This window comes from Tachyglossus aculeatus, chromosome 17, assembly GCF_015852505.1.
Source record: "Tachyglossus aculeatus isolate mTacAcu1 chromosome 17, mTacAcu1.pri, whole genome shotgun sequence".
Taxonomy (NCBI): Eukaryota; Metazoa; Chordata; class Mammalia; order Monotremata; family Tachyglossidae; genus Tachyglossus; species Tachyglossus aculeatus.
The window spans coordinates 53,370,588-53,387,498 of record NC_052082.1 but is presented as its reverse complement, the minus strand read 5'-3'; the positions used below and the strand labels follow the sequence as shown (position 1 = coordinate 53,387,498).

General features: G+C 56.9%; 1 protein-coding gene across 1 annotated transcript in view; it reads left to right on the top strand.

The window, feature by feature from the left end:
• The window catches only part of SMG6 (SMG6 nonsense mediated mRNA decay factor), a 193,929-nt gene that overhangs the window by 169,800 nt on the left and 7,218 nt on the right, over positions 1–16,911 (top strand). Inside the window, exons 15-18 of the mRNA XM_038759125.1 lie at positions 2,723–2,869; positions 11,635–11,788; positions 15,218–15,429; positions 15,792–15,873. Coding sequence (XP_038615053.1) covers positions 2,723–2,869; positions 11,635–11,788; positions 15,218–15,429; positions 15,792–15,873 — 595 coding nt within the window. The remainder of the gene's footprint in view (positions 1–2,722; positions 2,870–11,634; positions 11,789–15,217; positions 15,430–15,791; positions 15,874–16,911) is intronic.

The following is a 16,911-nucleotide window of genomic DNA, read 5'->3' as shown; positions in this document are numbered from 1 at the left end:
CAACTCTTCTCTCTGTGGCTGGTTGGGACCCCCTAAATCCAGACAGAAGCTGGTTCTCCGATTTCCCCCACAACAGCATCCTCCTACCCTCACAACCGTTCGATCGATCGGCAGTATTTATTGAGCGCTTACTGTGTGCTTACTGAGCCCTGTACTAAGCCCTTGGGAGAGTGCAGTACAGTAGCACAGGTAGACACGATCCCTGCCCACAAAATGCTTACAGTCTAGATGGGGAAGAAGGAAGGGTAGTCCAGGCTGGACGGGCTCGGGGGTAGGGGGGCGTTGAGGTGCTCTAGCCGAGCTGGCTAAGGAGGGGTGGATAGCTCCGGTCCACTAGCCGTCTAAATAATAATAATAATAATAATAATGGCATTTATTAAGCGCTTACTATGTGCAAAGCACTGTTGTAAGCGCTGGGGGGGATACAAGGTGATCAGGTTGTCCCGCAAGGGGCTCACAGTTATCACCCCCATTTTACAGATGAGGTAACTGAGGCTCCGAGAAGTTAAGTGACTTGCCCAAGGTCACACAGCAGACACGTGGTGGAGCCAGGATTCGAACCCATGACCTCTGACTCCAAAGCCCGTGCTCTTTCCACTGAGCCACGCTGCTTCTGTCTAAACAGTACAAGAAGGCCAAAGGGACCATAGGCCCATCTGCAGGAGGGAGGCCTAGCCTGGAGCTGTTCCTTCCATCCCCACCTGTGGAGAAATCCTAGAGAGAACCAAGGAGGAACAATAACTTTTTTTTATGGTATTTGTTAAGTGCTTACTATGTGCCAGGCACTGTGCTAAGGGCTGGAGTAGATACAGGTTTTCAGGTTGGACACAGTCCCTGTCCCACTTAGGGCTAAATCTTCATCCCCACTATACAGATGAGGTATCAGGGGCCCAGGGAAGTGAAGTGACTTGCCCAGGATCACACAGCAGATGAGTGGCGGAGTCGGGATTAGCACCCAAGTCCTTCTGACTCCCAGGCTCAGGATGTATCCACTAGGCCATGCTGTTTCTCAATAGCTTCGTCAGGCAGAGCAAAAGACTCACCCTTCCCACCCACTACCACACACTCTCCTCTCTCTTGTCCTCTCCCCCCACCTCCATTTCCACCCACTAACCCAGGCCCTCCAGAGAATCCCACCTCAACTCCCTCGGGCAGCTGCATGCTCTCCCCTGACCTGGGCCAGTGGGAAGAGGCACTGAGCTTAGGGTGCCGGCCCCCAAAAGGAGCTCTGCCAGGCTGGCAGTGGGTCCCTGGGGCCACATGTGACGCCCAAATGGCCCTGCCCACTTTCCCGGCCCTGAGGGAAACATCCGAGTGAGAGGGGCAGGAATGGAGGCCACCCATGGCTGAGGGAGTTCCTATGAGGGAAGAGTTGGCTGCTTCCCGCAGCTAGGCTGGATCCCAGAGAGGGGCCCAGGGCTCCATCTGCTCTGCCCTTCCTGGGGGTCGACTGCCCTAAGCAGCCTGGGGTGAAGGAGGCTAAGCCCTGGGTGGCAGCTCCAACCCGACTCCCAGCTGGAGTGCCTTTCCATCAGATCCTTAGCAAGTATCTGAGATCAAGTCGAGGAGTTTCATATTCCTTGCTTGGCTTACAGAGGGGAAAAGGATCAAACCTTGAACCTTAGGGTATGAGGGGAGCAGTGGTTGGGGGAGTGCGAGAGAACAGGCGGTAGCTGGGAAGAGATCCTAACAGTGAGGAGGGTTTGGCCGGGATGGTGGATCCAGCCGTGGACAAGAGAAGCAGCGTGGCCTAATGGATAGAACCCGGGCCTGGGGGTTGGAAGGACCTGGGTTCTAATCCCATTTCCGCCACTTGTCTGCTGTGTGACCTTGGACAACACACTTCACGTGTTTGTGCCTCAGTTACCTCATCTGTAAAATGAGGATTAAGACTGAGCCCCATGTGAGACATGAACTGCGTCCAACCTGATTAGCTCATATTTATCCCAGCACTTAGAACAGTGCCCAGCACATAATAATAATAATGATGATGATAGCATTTATTAAGCGGTTACTATATGCAAAGCACTGTTCTAAGCGCTGGGGAGGTTACAAGGTGATCAGATTGTCCCACGGGGGGCTCACAGTCTTAATACCCATTTTACAGGTGAGACAACTGAAGCACAGAGAAATTAAGTGACTTGCCCAGAGTCACACAGCTGACAAGTGGCGGAGCCAGGATTTGAACCCATGACCTCTGACTCCAAAGCCTGTGCTCTTTCCACTGAGCCATGCTGCTTCTCTAATCGCTCACACAGCAATCGCTTAACAAATACCTTTTTTTTAAAAAAAAAAGAGGCTCGTAGTAGGTTACGAAACGGGAGAGGGAGACATCTTCAGTGGAATGACCCTGAACCTCAGGACCAAATGCCCAGAGAACTCGGGACTCCTCCAGTCATTCTGTTGCCCCTTTTGTGGTGAGACTAAGTAGGCTGAATGAACCACTGGTCTGACCCAATTCCTTATGTCGACTTGCTCTCGTGAGAGGGGACAGAGTAGCTGGGAAAGCAGGGAGATGGGTCTATTGGCAGGGGAAACGGAGGGAAGGGCAGGGAAGACCCGTTCTCCGACTGACCTCGCCCGAGCGTCTAGAAGGTCGTGCCCGCTGTGGGACACGTTCCAGGGAGTAGAGGGTGGGCGAAGCTCCAGTCAGTGCCCCAGACTCACTAATAACATCTCCTCTCCTCTCTTCATTTTCCTGGATCATCCCTGCTACCCGAAGGAGGAAGACGTGGTGATAGAAGACTTGGAGGATGATTCAGAGGCCGAAGGCAGTGGGGGCGAGTATGACATCAGGGAGCTCCGGGCCAGGAAGCTGGCATTGGCCAGGAAGATAGCTGAGCAGCAGCGTCGCCAGGAGAAAATTCAGGTACGGCTAATCGGTCGGGGAAAAAGGCTGGCTTCTCCAACCTTCAGAATCCTCTGCAAAAATCACATCTCCTCCAAGAAGCCTTCCCTGACTAAGCCCTCATTTCCCCTAGCCACGTCAGCTTTGTACATGGCTGTGGATCCCTCAGAACCCACTGATCCTCACCCCAGCCCTTCAGCATTTTGGATCATATTCTTACGCTCTACTATTTCCCCTCTGTAATTTATTTTACTGTCTATCTCTCCCTGTAAACTGTAAGGTCCTTGTGGGCAGGGATCGAGGCTACCAACTCTGTTGAATTTTACTTTCCCACGTGCATAGTATAGTGCTGTGCACCCAGTAAGCACTCAGTAAATATTGATTGATTAACTGATTGGGAACTTTTTGGCAGCAATCAATCAGTGGTATTTATTGAGCACTTACTGTGCGCAGAGCACTGTACTAAGTGCTTAGGAGAGCACATTACAGTTAGTAGTCACGATCCTCACCCTCCAGGAGCTTACAGCCATGTTATGGGGCAAAGATATGCGTAGGCCTTGGGGCACTGGGCCCCTGGAGAAGAGTTGCTCGTGCTCAGATGGTCCTCCCCGTCCACCCCCTATTTCAGATGTCAGACTGGAAATCAACTGGGTTGAACTGGAAGCAGCCAGAAATCTGCTTGCAGAGGTCTTGGCAGGGTGCAGTATACAGGCAAGGGCTTCTGGGTTGAGCTGAAGGCATGGAACAAGGATTATGTCTAATCCGATTATCTCGTCTCTACCCCAGTGCTTAGCGTAGTGCTTGTTCCATAGCAAGCACTTAACAAACTTCACAAATTATTATTATTATTATTGTTATTATAAGGTTAGGTGACTTCATCAGGAGGAGCAGGAAAAGTGTTAGATGAGCAGTTTGGGGCCTTGGACCTGTGAAATAGGGCTCTGTATGAAATCAATCAATCAAAGGTATTTATTGAACACTTACTGTTTGCAGAGCACTGTACTAAAGCGCTCGGGAGAATACAATACAGCAGAGTTGGTAGATACTTCCCCTGCCCACATGGAGGTTACAGTCTAGAGGGGGAGACAGACCTCAGTATGATTTACACAGCTGTGTACGGTTAGGTGCTTTGGGGGTTGAGGGTGGGGTGACCATGAGGTGCTTAAAGGATACCGATCCAAGTGCAAGGGTAGTGCAGGAGGGAATTGGGGAAATAAGGGCTTAATCGGGGAAAGCTTTTTGGAGGAGATGGGATTTTAAAAAGGCTTTGAAGGTAGGGAGAGTGGTATTCTATCATATATAATAATAATAATAATAGCATTTATTAAGTGCTTACTATGTGCAAAGCACTGAGTGGTATTCTATCATATATAATAATAATAATAGTAGCATTTATTAAGTGCTTACTATGTGCAAAGCACTGAGTGGTATTCTATCATATATAATAATAATAATAATAGCATTTATTAAGTGCTTACTATGTGCAAAGCACTGTTCTGAGCGCTGGGGAGGTTACAAGGTGATCAGGTTGTCCCACGGGGGGCTCACAGTCTTAATCCCCATTTTACAGATGAGGTAACTGGGGCCCAAGAAGTGAAGTGACTTGCCCAAAGTCACACAGCTGACAACTGGTGGAGCTGGGATTTGAACCCATGACCTCTGACTCCAAAGCCCGTGCTCTTTCCACTGAGCCACGCTGCTTTCTTTATATATAAGGAGGAGGGAGTTCCAGGCCAGAGGAAGGACATGGGCAAGGGATCAGTGATGAGCTGGTCATGATGGAGGTACAGTGAGTAGGTTGGCATGTGAACGGCAAAGCACGCAGACTGGGTTGTAGAAGGAATCATTCAGTCGTATTTATTGAGCTCTCACTGTGTGCAGAGCATTACGCTAAGCGCTTAGAAGAGTACAGCACAACAGTAAACAGAAATATTCCCTACCCACACGAGCTTACAGTCTAGAGACAAGCCTACAGTCAGGGAGAAAGCTAATAGCAGTCCTCCTCTTAAGAACTTCCACCACTCCCCTGCTTAACATTTTCCAGTGTCTTGACTCTCAGTGTCAGCAAGTTCTTTCTCCAACTGCAACTCCAGCTCACTTGTCCGCACTCAGTCGATCAGTGGCATTTATTGAGCACTTACTGTGTGCCAGAGCACTTTACCAAGCACCTGGGGAAGTCCAATACACCGGAGGTAAAGATGTGCAGGGCGGTCAGCCTCCTCTGTAGTATCACCCCCAGCGCTTACTGAGCTCCGACTTGGACAGAGCATCGTACAAGGGGAAGACTATGTGTGACTGCCAGCCGCCTTTTTTCCAGGCTAAACAATTCCCGTTACACCTTCCTCCACGGAGCTTCTTTTTCAAGCTTTCATCATCCTTGTTCCTCTTTGGGGACCCTCTGACGTGACAGAGCCCAGCTTTCTAGTCTGGGTGGGAGGGAGGTGCCCTCGGGTTCAGGACAGTGAACATGGGTGGCATCTAGTGGCGCTCTGAGAACAGGATCTCCCTTCAGAGCTTTTACCCGTCACCGGGGGTTTCCAGGCCCTCCCGGAGGAAAGAGGCTTGGCCACGGAGGGCGGGGGTGGGTCCCGAGGGAGGGACCCAGCTCCTTTGGGCACCTCAACAGGGTGACCCACCCGGGGCCTGTCTGAGAGGACTGCCCCGGGGACTTGGGATGAGCCGGTTGGCATTTGTGCGGAGGCCCCGTCCTCTTACCGAGTTGTCCCGGCCCCTTTAAGAGTGGGCCTCCATATACCACTGCTGGCCGTGCTGCCTCCCATCAGCCTCCTTCCTCCAGCCTCTCAGCCCACAGGAGGATTTCTCAGCAGAGGAAAAATGCTCTCCCCCCCCCCCCCCCCCGCCCTTCCCCCTTTTAATGCCCAGGGCCCTTCACTTCCATAATTCTTCATTTTCCAGCCTTGAACGTAAGCCAGACACATCTGTCTGGCCATATGCGTGAACCCTGCAGTCTGTGCCGAGGTGGTTGTAAAACAGGGCCGGTGAAGGCCCTTCTGGGAGAATGCACACATGTGTGTACCCTCGGGCCATTGGCTCCCTGCCCAGAACCACTGGGCTTCGTCTCTACAAACCCACTTTAACCTTTTCTTATTTTTCCTCTTTTGGTTTAATTTGGAGGGGGGGCAGGGGAGAGGCGGGAGGGGATCCCAAGGCAAAGGTAGAAATTGTCCCGGGAGCAGAGGGAGAGGCTCCCAGCTAGAGAGGCCCTTGTTGTTGGCAGGTACCTGGGTTGCACTAATACAATAAGGTAAAAAAATGAAGGAGCATCGAGTAAATTAAGATCGGAGCGATGGGCTGTAAATTAAACGGCTCTGAACTCCACGCAGTCTCAGAGGGGTGTTAACCGAGAGGTGTAAGGCAAGTCCCCAGCTCCCAGCGCCTTTTACAGATGCAGCTAAACAGGAACCGCACATGTTCGGAGCGGGAGATGGGAAGACGAGGTTGAACAAGCCCCTCCGGCCCCTTAATGGCCGCAGAGGCAGGAAGGGAGCCAGGACCGCAGCCGGGCCCCCTCAGCTCTGCCCAGACCCCCCGGCCTAAGCTCATCCGGGGCTGGGGCCGGGGTTTGAGGTGGGGGGTGGAAGGGGAGCGGGGGGCTCCGGGGCCTGGGGAAGGCGGGGCCTGGTTTCGCTCCCTAACACGCTCCTCCCTCCTTCCGGAGCCGCACAGGGCCCGGCGAACGGGGCCGGCCGGAGGTCAGAGAGGGTGTGGGCAGCTCACGGGGTCTGTGCAGCTGGAGCTGAGGTGCAGACAGGCTCAGACGCGGAGGCCCAGCCAACCCCCGAAGCGCCGGGTCAGATCCTCTGGCCCGCCCTGCCTGAGGAGAGCCTGGGGCCGGCGGTGGCTCCTGGGTTCCCATGCAGCCTTGCCAGGGCTGGCTGCTCTGAGCGCATCCTTCCTCTGGAACTCGGGGCCACTCTGCCGGCCCAGCCCCCTCCCCCGGGGGGTCCCCGCCGTGTGTAGTTACGCATGCGCTGTCCAGGGAGAGAAGTGGAGGGGCAGGGGAAGCCCGGGAGGCCGGGTGTGTTCCATTTCAACCTGGAGCTCCCTGGGTCAAACCTGCCGCTGGAAATCCCGCCTCCCCACCGGCCCCAGGGTGGAGCCTCTTGGCACCTCGCCCCAGCTCCGGTGCGGCCCTGAGCCCCCCCGCTGCCGCCTCCTCCTCCTCCTCCTCCTCCTCCTCCTCCTCCTCCTCTTCCTCGCCTCCGGGAGGCTCCTCTGTGATTTGTGCCGCTGCCACAGGGAGCGGTCGGGTTTCCTGAGCAGTGGCAAACATCCCACCTGAAACATAACAGGCTCTTCCTCCGGCCACAGCTATTGTTTCGCTCGGCATTACAGCAGCGGCCCCGCTCCGCAGCCAGCGATGACATGTGCTCTGAAAATAACTCCGCTCCCCTGTCCCCTTCCCGCCCGCCCGCCCACCCGCCTCCCTCCTGGAGATGCAGCCACTCCTTTGTGGCGGCCTCGGAGCCGGACTCTAAATATAGCCGCCTCCCATTGACGCTTCCCCCCGGGGGAAACAATGGGGCGGGCGCGTGCGCAGCGCCCCACACCTGTACGGGAGCGGGCCGGTGCCTGGTGGCGGCGGCGGAAGGCGGACACCCGGCCCCGGCTCCCGGCCGGCGGGGCCCTGATGGTCTCCCAGGCCGGGGGCACGTTCGCGCTGGGCCAGGAAAGCACGTCTGAGGATGAGGGCAGCCGCCTTCCAGACTGAGCGATTCTCCAGCCTCCCCGGCGACCGGAGCCCCTCGCCTCAGGGGCCCCCGGCACCCACCCCGAGGAGGGAGATCTTCCGGCAAAGCCCCCGGGTTCTGCTCCCTCTGCAGTGGGTCCGGCCCGGGAGGCTCGGTTCCCCCAGCACCTGTGCTGTCCGCCACCTTTGCGGTAAGGCTCAAGGTCTGAGGAGCATAGATGGACGCTCCTGGGAAGCCCCCGCTCAGCCACTGCCCACCGCCGCCCTGGGGCTCATAGCTCATCGACCCTTAGAGCCAGGAGTGTTTGATACCTTCTAATCACCCCTAGCAGTGCAGCTCAGCGTACATTTGCAAGGGACCACTCTCCTTCCTCCTCCTCTTCCTTCTTCTCCTCCAGCAGAGGGTCAGTGTCCCTGCCCCATCCCTTCCAACAGGAAGCAGGGGGTCAGAACCCCCAAAATCAGGCAACACTCTGCTTCCCATCCTGGGAAACAGCTCCAGCTGGAGCCAACCTGGACCCTGGTCTTCCCAGGGCTGTTTGCCAATTGAGAGCCCCAGGAAGAGGATGGTTTAGGAACTCTCCGGGTTCAGATGTTTCTGACTTCATGCCTTGGTCCCTGTTTTGCTCGGGATGAAGCCCAGAAACAGACACCTCCCTGCCTGCTTCTGCCACATCCCCCACTTCTGGTGCCTGCTGAGTGGCTACAGATGGGCATCTCCAACCAGGCTTCGGCCCCATCCCTCTCCCTCCCCGAGAGCCTTGAGTCCTCTGTGCTCCTCCCCCGGGCTCTTCATCGCCCTGTGGTCATAGTCCTCGGGGCTGGGGGAATGGCATGGCCTACTCAGCCCAAACCCCTGCCGGACCTAAATCTGGTCCTCTCTGACCCGCTCAGAGTTCCAGTGTGGGCAGATGGGGGTGGCGGAAGCGAGGTCTGAATGCCCTAAGAAGGCTCGGAGCCTGGGAGCAGAAACCGGAGCAATGTCAGGCGGGAGGACTTTTTCTCCAACCCCCTCTATCTATGTCCTGTTTCCTCCCCCGATGCCCAGAGCCCTGGGCCGAGTGGGGCCTTCCGGCTCTGTAAAACACCCGGTCCCTGGGAAAGATAGAGCGTGAACTTGGTTCTCATGAGTTGCCCGGGCCACCAGGTCCAGGGAGGGCGGGAGTGGGAAAGGGTGGCCGTGGCACTCTCCCTTTGGGTCAGCATCCTGGCTCCCCTTGGTACTTGGCTCAGGGCCAGGGAGAATCTGTCTGCATCCCAGCCCGTCCCCCTCCCCCAGCCAGAGGCTTCAGCAGCCTTTTACTCACACAAACAAAAATAAATCTCGCCAGCGGCCTCTGAACTCTGCAGCCGTGCGCTTCCCCTGCTCCCCGAGCGCCCCGTGGCTGTGAGCGGGGACTTGGCACGGTCCCCGCCGACCTCACTCTTTCACTCCCTGCGCATCCTGTGTCCTGCTCTCACCGTGCGGCCTGGGGAGCGGAATGGGACGTGACGGCCGGCACAGGCGCCGCGCAGGAATCTGGCACGCCTGCCAGGAATCTGACGGGTAAAATCTGGAAAAGTTGGGAGGGCAAATGCCGCGCACCCTAAATGCGCGCGCGCGCGCACACATGCACAGCTCCAGGAAGATGGACACAAGCAGAGGGACACCCACAAACTCCCAGCCCCCCCCAGCCGAGTCTTGCCGCTGCTGCGGCATCGCTGCTGCCGGGCCACGAACCAGGCTGATCTCCCCCTCCCCGACCCCGGCCGGCACTCGGGGGGCAGCGGGGGCAGTGCCCTTTAACCCTTCTGAGGCCAAGGGAGGGCATGTCGGGGACAGGAAACAGTTGTGCGCTGACTCACCAGGCAGAGCCTGGCTAGGGGAAGTTGCCTGCGGGTGGCATTGTGACCGGGCAGAGGGGATGCAAACCTTGCCTGGCTTGAAGTCTCTTGGGGGGAAATGGGGCGGAGGGGAGGGGGCCTCCATCAACTCTGCCCTCTCACCTCTTGGACCTCTTACTGGGCCCAAGCCAAAGCCTAGATAAAGCCCTGTGGCTGAGCCTTGCTCCTCCTCCTTCCTCTCCTTCCCACCACAGGGTAAACAGCCTCTTCCTCTTTTCCCACCATGCTCAGCGGAATGCCGGGCATCTTCACCCCATCCCTGTCAGCCACCTGGTCCGAAGTAGGCCGGGTGACGTTCTGAGTGGCTCTCCATGCCCTCTAAGGAGTGAGTCCAGGTCGACCGGTCCCAGGCTCAAAGCAAGAATCCTAGCAGAGTCACGTATTCTGGGAAAGATCCCGGGCTAAGTCTCGGCTGAGATATCTCCATGGGCCCAGGAAGGAAGTGAGTGGATGTAAGTGAATTTGGAGGAGAGGTTAAAGGGAGAGGCACAGGGCCCTGTTTTTCATGATTTATTTCTGTATACATATTTACATACATGTTTATGTATGTAAATAGTAATAACAATAATAATAATAATGACTGTGGTATTTGTTAAGCTCTTACTATGCGCCAGGCATTGTACTAGGCACTATACCAGGCAAATCGGGTTAGACAGAGTCCCTGTCTCACGTGTGGCTCACAGTCTCAATCCCCATTTTACAGATGAGGTAACTGAGGCCTGGGGAAGTGAAGTGACTTGCCCAAGGTCACACAGCAGACAAGTGGCGGAGCCGGGATTAGAACCCATGACCTTCTGACTCTCAGGCCCATGCTTTATGCACTGTGCCTCGCTGCTTCTGCATGTTTGTTCAGTGCTTACTACATGCTAAGCACTGTCCTGGAGTCACGTGGACAGTCCCCTTACCAGGTGGGACTCCCAGTCTCAGGGGGGAAGGCAAACAGGTCAGGAAACGGAGGCCCAGAGCAGTTAAGTGACTTGCCCGAGGTCACCCGGCAAACAAGTGGCGGACCCGGGATTAGAACCCAGGTCTCCCACCTCCCCCGAGCTCTTTCCTCTTAGGCCAGGCTGCTTCTCCAGTGGGCTAGAAAAACGGACCACGATGGGAAAAGAGGTTCCCGGCAGGCAAAACCTGAGTGAAATTACCAAAGTTCAGAGGGGATAGGCTGAGAATATGTCTGGGTGGAGCCACGGTGGCCAGAAATAGTTACCGGAGCTCCGGGGGTGCAGGTGCCCAGGCCCCGGGCTGGCTCTTGACACTGTTCCGTTCCCACGGTGAATTCAGGTCACTTGGAAAGAGTGACTCCGGTGATTGGCAGCCTTGGCGGGGGCAACAAGACAAACCCCAAATCCCCAGACAGTGGTGTCAAGCGGTGGGACTTTCCCCCAGGTTGGCGCAGTTAGGGGGAGGGGGAAGGGGTTTGTTAAGGCTGCCATGAGCCCAAGCCTCCCCCAAATTTGCGTTCCATCACTGGTCTCTGCAGTTACTTGTGGTGGCAGAGGCAGCGGCAGCATCACCTTAGTCAGAAGGAGAGGTCTTAGGCAGGTCACGGGGAGGCCGCCCTCTTCTTCTGAAGGCCCGGCCTTTCAGTTTTACTGTCCCCGCTGCCAGAACCAGAAGAGCACCTTTCAGTAGGCACCCTGGCTTCCCACAGCACCTGCCTGCACGCCGTCCACCACACATCCTTTGTTTCTCGGGGAAGGCGCTTCCGGCGACAAGTCCCCAGAGGATGCAGCCAGTTGGGCCCCGGCCTGGGCTTTCTCTCTCGGGGTCCTCAGGGGGTTCTGGGGACTTCTGCTTTGGCTAAGTCCACCTCCACAAGACCTAAAGGCCGGGCAGCCCTGTCGCTTTTCCCTGTCGGATTCCCACCCTGCTTCCCCATTCTCAGCCAGGAGGCAGGGGGCACACGGAGCTAATCCAGAGGGGCTGTGGAGGCTTTGAATCCCTATCCCGGGCCCAGGTCTCCCCACCCACTCCTTCGGCCCTGGGCCCGGTCCATCCTCCCGGATCTCCCCGGCCCGGTTTAGTCTCGTCCCTCTTCTATCCACCGGTTCCGGCGGGGGCTCCCTTCCCCTCCGGAGCTGGTTGCCGGCCGGACGGAGGGGCAGGCAGCTGACCCAGCGAGAGTCAGGGCCTTACCCTCACTCCCTCGAAGGCTGACTCACTCCCCGGCCTGCCTGATGTTTTGCAGGCTGTGCTGGAGGACCAGAGTCAGATGAGGCAGATGGAGCTGGAGATCAGACCCCTGTTCCTCGTCCCAGACACCAACGGCTTTATCGACCACCTGGCAAGCCTGGCGCTGCTGCTGGAGTGCAGGAAGTACATCCTAGTGGTGCCCCTCATCGGTGAGTCAGGCGGGACTGGTCGGGGATGCCGGCAACGGGGCCCCCAGGCACACACACACCCTCCCTCCCTGCGCCTGCAACTTTCCTCGTGCCCCATGCGCCGGGAAGGCAGAACCGGGCGGCGGGTGTAAAATGAGATTTGCCGAGAATTTGGGGAAAGAGCGGGGCAAGGGAAATTGTTTAACAATCAAAGCAGGGCAGATTATTGCAGCTGATCCCACGGCTTAAGGCGCCGGAGCAAATGGACTCCTGTGTCCCGGCAACTGTAGGCTCCCTGAGCCCGGCCCTTATTTTTATCCTTATAAAGCTCGCAGTAAAACAGCAAAGCTGGTTCCCGTTATTGGTAAACACTGAAACCCTGGCAGATAACGGCACTGCTGCTGGGTGGTCTGGCAGGGCGGCTGGGAGGATTTTGAAGTGGTTAGATGCCTTTGGTCTGATCGTCTTGTTGCTTTTCCCGATCGCCCTGTGGGTTCGAGGTAGGATTCCTTTGGCCAGTGTCGCCCAAGGCCAGGCCGGCCAACCCTCTAGGAGGTAGCCCTCGGCTCAGGCCCCCCCACCGCGGGCAGTCACTTCCATCCGGTCAGGAGTGCAACCCCGAGGCCCGTGAAAGTTGAGGATAAAGGTGTCAGACCTCTGCCCCAGTCTGTCTAGTTCCCAGCGGCCCGGGCTGCTCTATGGAAGAATCCCAGCCTGTCTACCACAGATCCCGTGGGTGAGGGCGGCTCAGAGCGAGGTTCCTGGTGATTGTAATCATGGTTTTCGCTAAGAGCTTTCTGTGTGCCCTGTACTAAGCACTGGGGGAGAGGCATTTTTTGCAGGATGGACACGGTCCCTGTCCCCCCCGGGGCTCACAGTCAAAGCAGGAGGAAGAACAGGTATTTCATCCCCGTTTTCTGGGTGAGATAACTGAGGCCCAGAGAATTGAAGTGATTTTGCCCATGGTGACACAGCAGGCAGAAGAGAGCACACTCATCCCAGCCAGTCAGACTCTGGGAAACTTAAGGCTTCTGTAGGAGGTGCCTCCCGTTCGAGGTCCAGATGAAGTAGCCGAGGAGTCCCTTCCCCCGACAGAAGGGGCTTGCGGGCAGGCTGGCCTTCTGCCTGCCCAGCCGGCCTGGGCATCCGGGCCAAGGGGCCCCATGGCCAAGCCTTCCCAGTTTGGAGCTTCTCAGTGCCCAGGGGTGGGGAGATGAAAACAAAAGGCAGGAAGCCTCCGCCCCTGCAGAGTTTACGGAGCCCTGGGGGGTTGTGGGAAACCCGTTAACACCACCTGAGAATGTTGGCACCCCTGCGACCCTAATCCTTCCCCGCTCTCCCCTCCCCACGCCAGGCCCGCCGCCCGGGCAGACCAACAGAAACCTGTTGACCCAGGAGGTGCAACGGGGTTTTCCCTCCCGCATCACAGAAGTGTCTGCCCCCAGGGCACGGCAAGCCCAGGCAGACAGACGGGCCTCCGGGCAGGTCGAGGTCAGGCACCTTCCCTCCCTCCTTCATTTGGGACCCTGGGGTGGGGCAGCTCTGTTCAGCCCAGGAGCACTAACTAAATGGTGTGCTTGGACAGGGCAGGGCAGGGCAGGGAGGTCAGCAGGCAAGGAGTCAGGCTGCTGGCATATCCGTTGGGGATTTGGGCTGGAGCCTCGGGCTCTTCTGCCCCTTAGTGAGGCAGGCAGTCAGGCAGTGAGAGACAGACAGATGCTTGGTACAGCTGGATTCCCGGCCTGGACTCCACAGCATCCACTGAACTTCTCCTCGGCAGTGGGGCTCCCCCACCCCGGTGCCATGAGGGACACCAGCGCTTCACACCTCCGAGGGCTCCTATTCCCCGCTGAGCCCCCTTCCTTTTCTCTAAGGCAATAAGGGGTTAAGGCTGCAGCCTTCCATCGGGCTTGTTTCTCTTGCTCTTTAACCTGCTCCATGCTCCTCGAGCCTGACCCCAGCATTGAGAAGCCCTGCCTGGTGCAGAAGCACAAACAAGCCTCTCCTTTGAAGCCTGTTTAGTTTGGAAGCAGGAAAGCGGATTTTGGGATGGAATACCAGCTTTTCCTGTTTGATGTTCCGTTTGCTGCCCTGCTCCCCCTCCCTCTGAATCCCAGTCTTGCATTGTGTGGAAATTGCAGCTTCAGACTGCTGGAATAGCAGCGCCGAGTGCATGTGTGCATGCATGTCTATGTGTGTGTGTGTGTGTGTGTGTCTCTCTCTCTCTCTCCCTCCCCGTGTGCCCACACTCACAAAGATCACACACAGACACTCACACGCCCACCAAGGACACTCATGGGGCTACTCCTGAATATCCAGACAGTGAGTGCCAGCCTTACCACGGAACAGCCTGCTCATGCCGACTCCCTGGCCCGTGAATCACAGCCCCGAGGAGAGGCCTCAGACCCCAAACCCTCTCCCAGAGCCCCCAAGGAGTGCATATTTCCCACTTGATCTCAGGCTTTTGGCTGGAATCTTGGAAAGAATCTTCACCAGAAATGGAGCCATGTCTGAGACACACTAGGCAGGCACTCTCTCTCTCTCTCTTTCTCACTCGTTCTCTCCCCCCCCCGCCCTCACATACACACACACACACACACACACATGCTAGTATGCTTGTTGTGGTATGTGTTATGCCAGAGTGAGCTGGACTTAGCCAAAGCTGTGACCCCTCCCCTAAGGGCCAGTTGTGACCTAGCAGAGCAGGGCTGATCGAGCTGCCAAGGATACTGCTTTTTGCCTGGTTGTGGCCCAGAACATTGACCGGATCTTGGCCAAGGGCAGAGCGCCCCTCCCCTGGCCCAGGAGGAGGTCTTCCCTTCCTCCCCAAAGCTCCTGATCTTTTGGGAACACTTCTCAACTCTGGTGCTTATCCAAAGAGGAGAAAGGAAGCCTGTTTGGCCTCCCCCACCTTTTAGACACCGCCTCCAGAGAAGGATCTAAAATCCCCCGGGTAAGAAGGAGGAACTGGGGAGGGGCTGAGGTAGGCGGAGCCAGCTCCCGTGGCATTGCCCAGGCAGGAGCCAACTAGTCAGCATGAAGGAGAGATAACGGCGCCCTGTGGACTTGGACAGGGTCTCGTCTCAAGGGTCAGGAACCGTCTTGGGCCTGCAGCCTAGCTCTCCTGAACTGACCACCGTCCAGTGAGAGGTCCAGACACAGTTCTCTTGACCTTCTCCTCCCCACCCCCCATTGTTCCTGGGAATCTTGGTAAGGGCTGGGCTCCATAACCATAGCAGGGTGTAAGGGTGGGAGAGGTGGAAACGCTATGCAAGGGCAGTGCAGAGCGGGCAAAGAGCCCAAACCAAAAAAGAGCTGACTGGGCCCAGGGAAGGCCTTGCTCAGCTACGGACCTTAGGAGGGGCCTAGGTGTAAGGCCAGGCGCTGCATGGGTCTGTGGGGCGATGGTTATCCCTGGTGTCTCTTTAGCCTTCGCTCTTTGTCCTCCAGTGATCAATGAGCTGGACGGCTTAGCCAAGGGGCAGGAGACCGATCACCGAGCCGGTGGCTACGCCCGTGTGGTGCAGGAGAAGGCCCGGAAGTCCATCGAGTTTCTAGAGCGGCGCTTCGAGAGCCGCGACTCTTGCCTCCGGGCCCTGACCAGCCGTGGCAACGAACTCGAGTCCATCGCCTTCCGCAGCGAGGACATCACTGGCCAGCAGGTGTGACCGGGGAGGGCAGGGAGGGGCCGGGGACAGACGGCACAGACCAGGTCCCTGACGGATCAGCCCGGGGGGAAGAGGAGGGCAGCCAGTCCGGTAGTGGAAGGGGCCCACCTTCTCCACTTCACAAGACAGGACCCGAGGTGCCTGCTTTCAGAATAGAATTGGATGGGAAGAAAACACCCACTTGACTAGAACGTGACCATCGTCTCCCACCCTACCCCTAGAGAGAAGTCCCCTCCGTGAGTCAGTTAGCGAGGTGCTGCGCTCCCCCTCATCCCACAGGGCAACACCCCTCCCCGCAGGGCACAGGGCCCCGGGCTACCCCTTCCCCCAACCCAGCTAACAGTGTCCTTCTACAGGGAAACAACGACGATCTGATCCTCTCCTGCTGCCTGCACTACTGCAAAGATAAAGCCAAAGACTTCATGCCCACCAACAAAGGTACCAAAGCCCGTTCATCACTCGGCACTAATCCCTAGCTATTGGCCCGCTCTGTACCCTTTTCCGGGTTAGCTTCTGCTGCCGCAGGCAGGTCTCGGGGTGAGAGTGAGAGAATAGCAAAGGGGAGATCTTTGCAAAACTGCCTTTTCCCTGATTAATTTCCCCAGTACGAGGGAGAGCCCTAGAAAACTTGGCAGGGGGCAGACGGAGGTCTGGCAACCTTCCGAAATTCAACGGGGTCCATCCAGACAAATTCAGACTTTCATAAAGTTTACATCTGCTGGGGCTGGTGGTGGCTGGAGTTGTAAGAGTCCCATCCCTGGGTAAGTCCATGATTTCAGGTCAGTCTGGAAACGGGAGCCTCCGAGAATACCCAGCCTAGACCTGAACCTCCCTGGAGTTCCCTGCTCCCCCCGGGTTCCCCCTGGGTTCCCCCAAGCCTCAGCCAAATGACCCCCAAAGAGGGCCTGGGCCAGACACAGAGCAAAAGGCGAGAAATAGGAACGCTGTAGCCCTTGTCCATCCAGGCCCTCCCTGGGACAGCTCACTCTCCATCTCCCTCGCTTGGAGATTCAATTCTCCCAGGTGGCAAGATTTTCTCCATTTAATGCAATTTTTTGTTCCCAATTCCAACCATTCCCCCTGGGGGTCACTCCCACAGGCCACACTGTCAACCGTTCCTGGGGTTTCTTGGTTCAGATTCATGTATTCTTCCCTACTCTGTTTTCCTCAGCTCCCTCGGACTTCCCTCTGAAAGGCTTTCTCGATAGGGTCAGGTGCTCCGAGCAGCTCTCAGCCCATTGCCTGTTTTTACGATGTGAGCACTGAATGCTCAGCTCTTCCCTAATTCCTGCAGAGAAGGGCTGTTTTCACCAAGTTCTGCCCCGCCACAGAGCACTGGCCTCTCACGTTGCCAACTACCCTGCCCGTTCAGGGCACCCGCTCCTTACTGTCACCCCGGACATGCTTCCCCATCAGTGCTTCTGGACTTGCACCAATTCATGGGATCTCTAGGATTTCAGGTGATTTCCCTGTTTC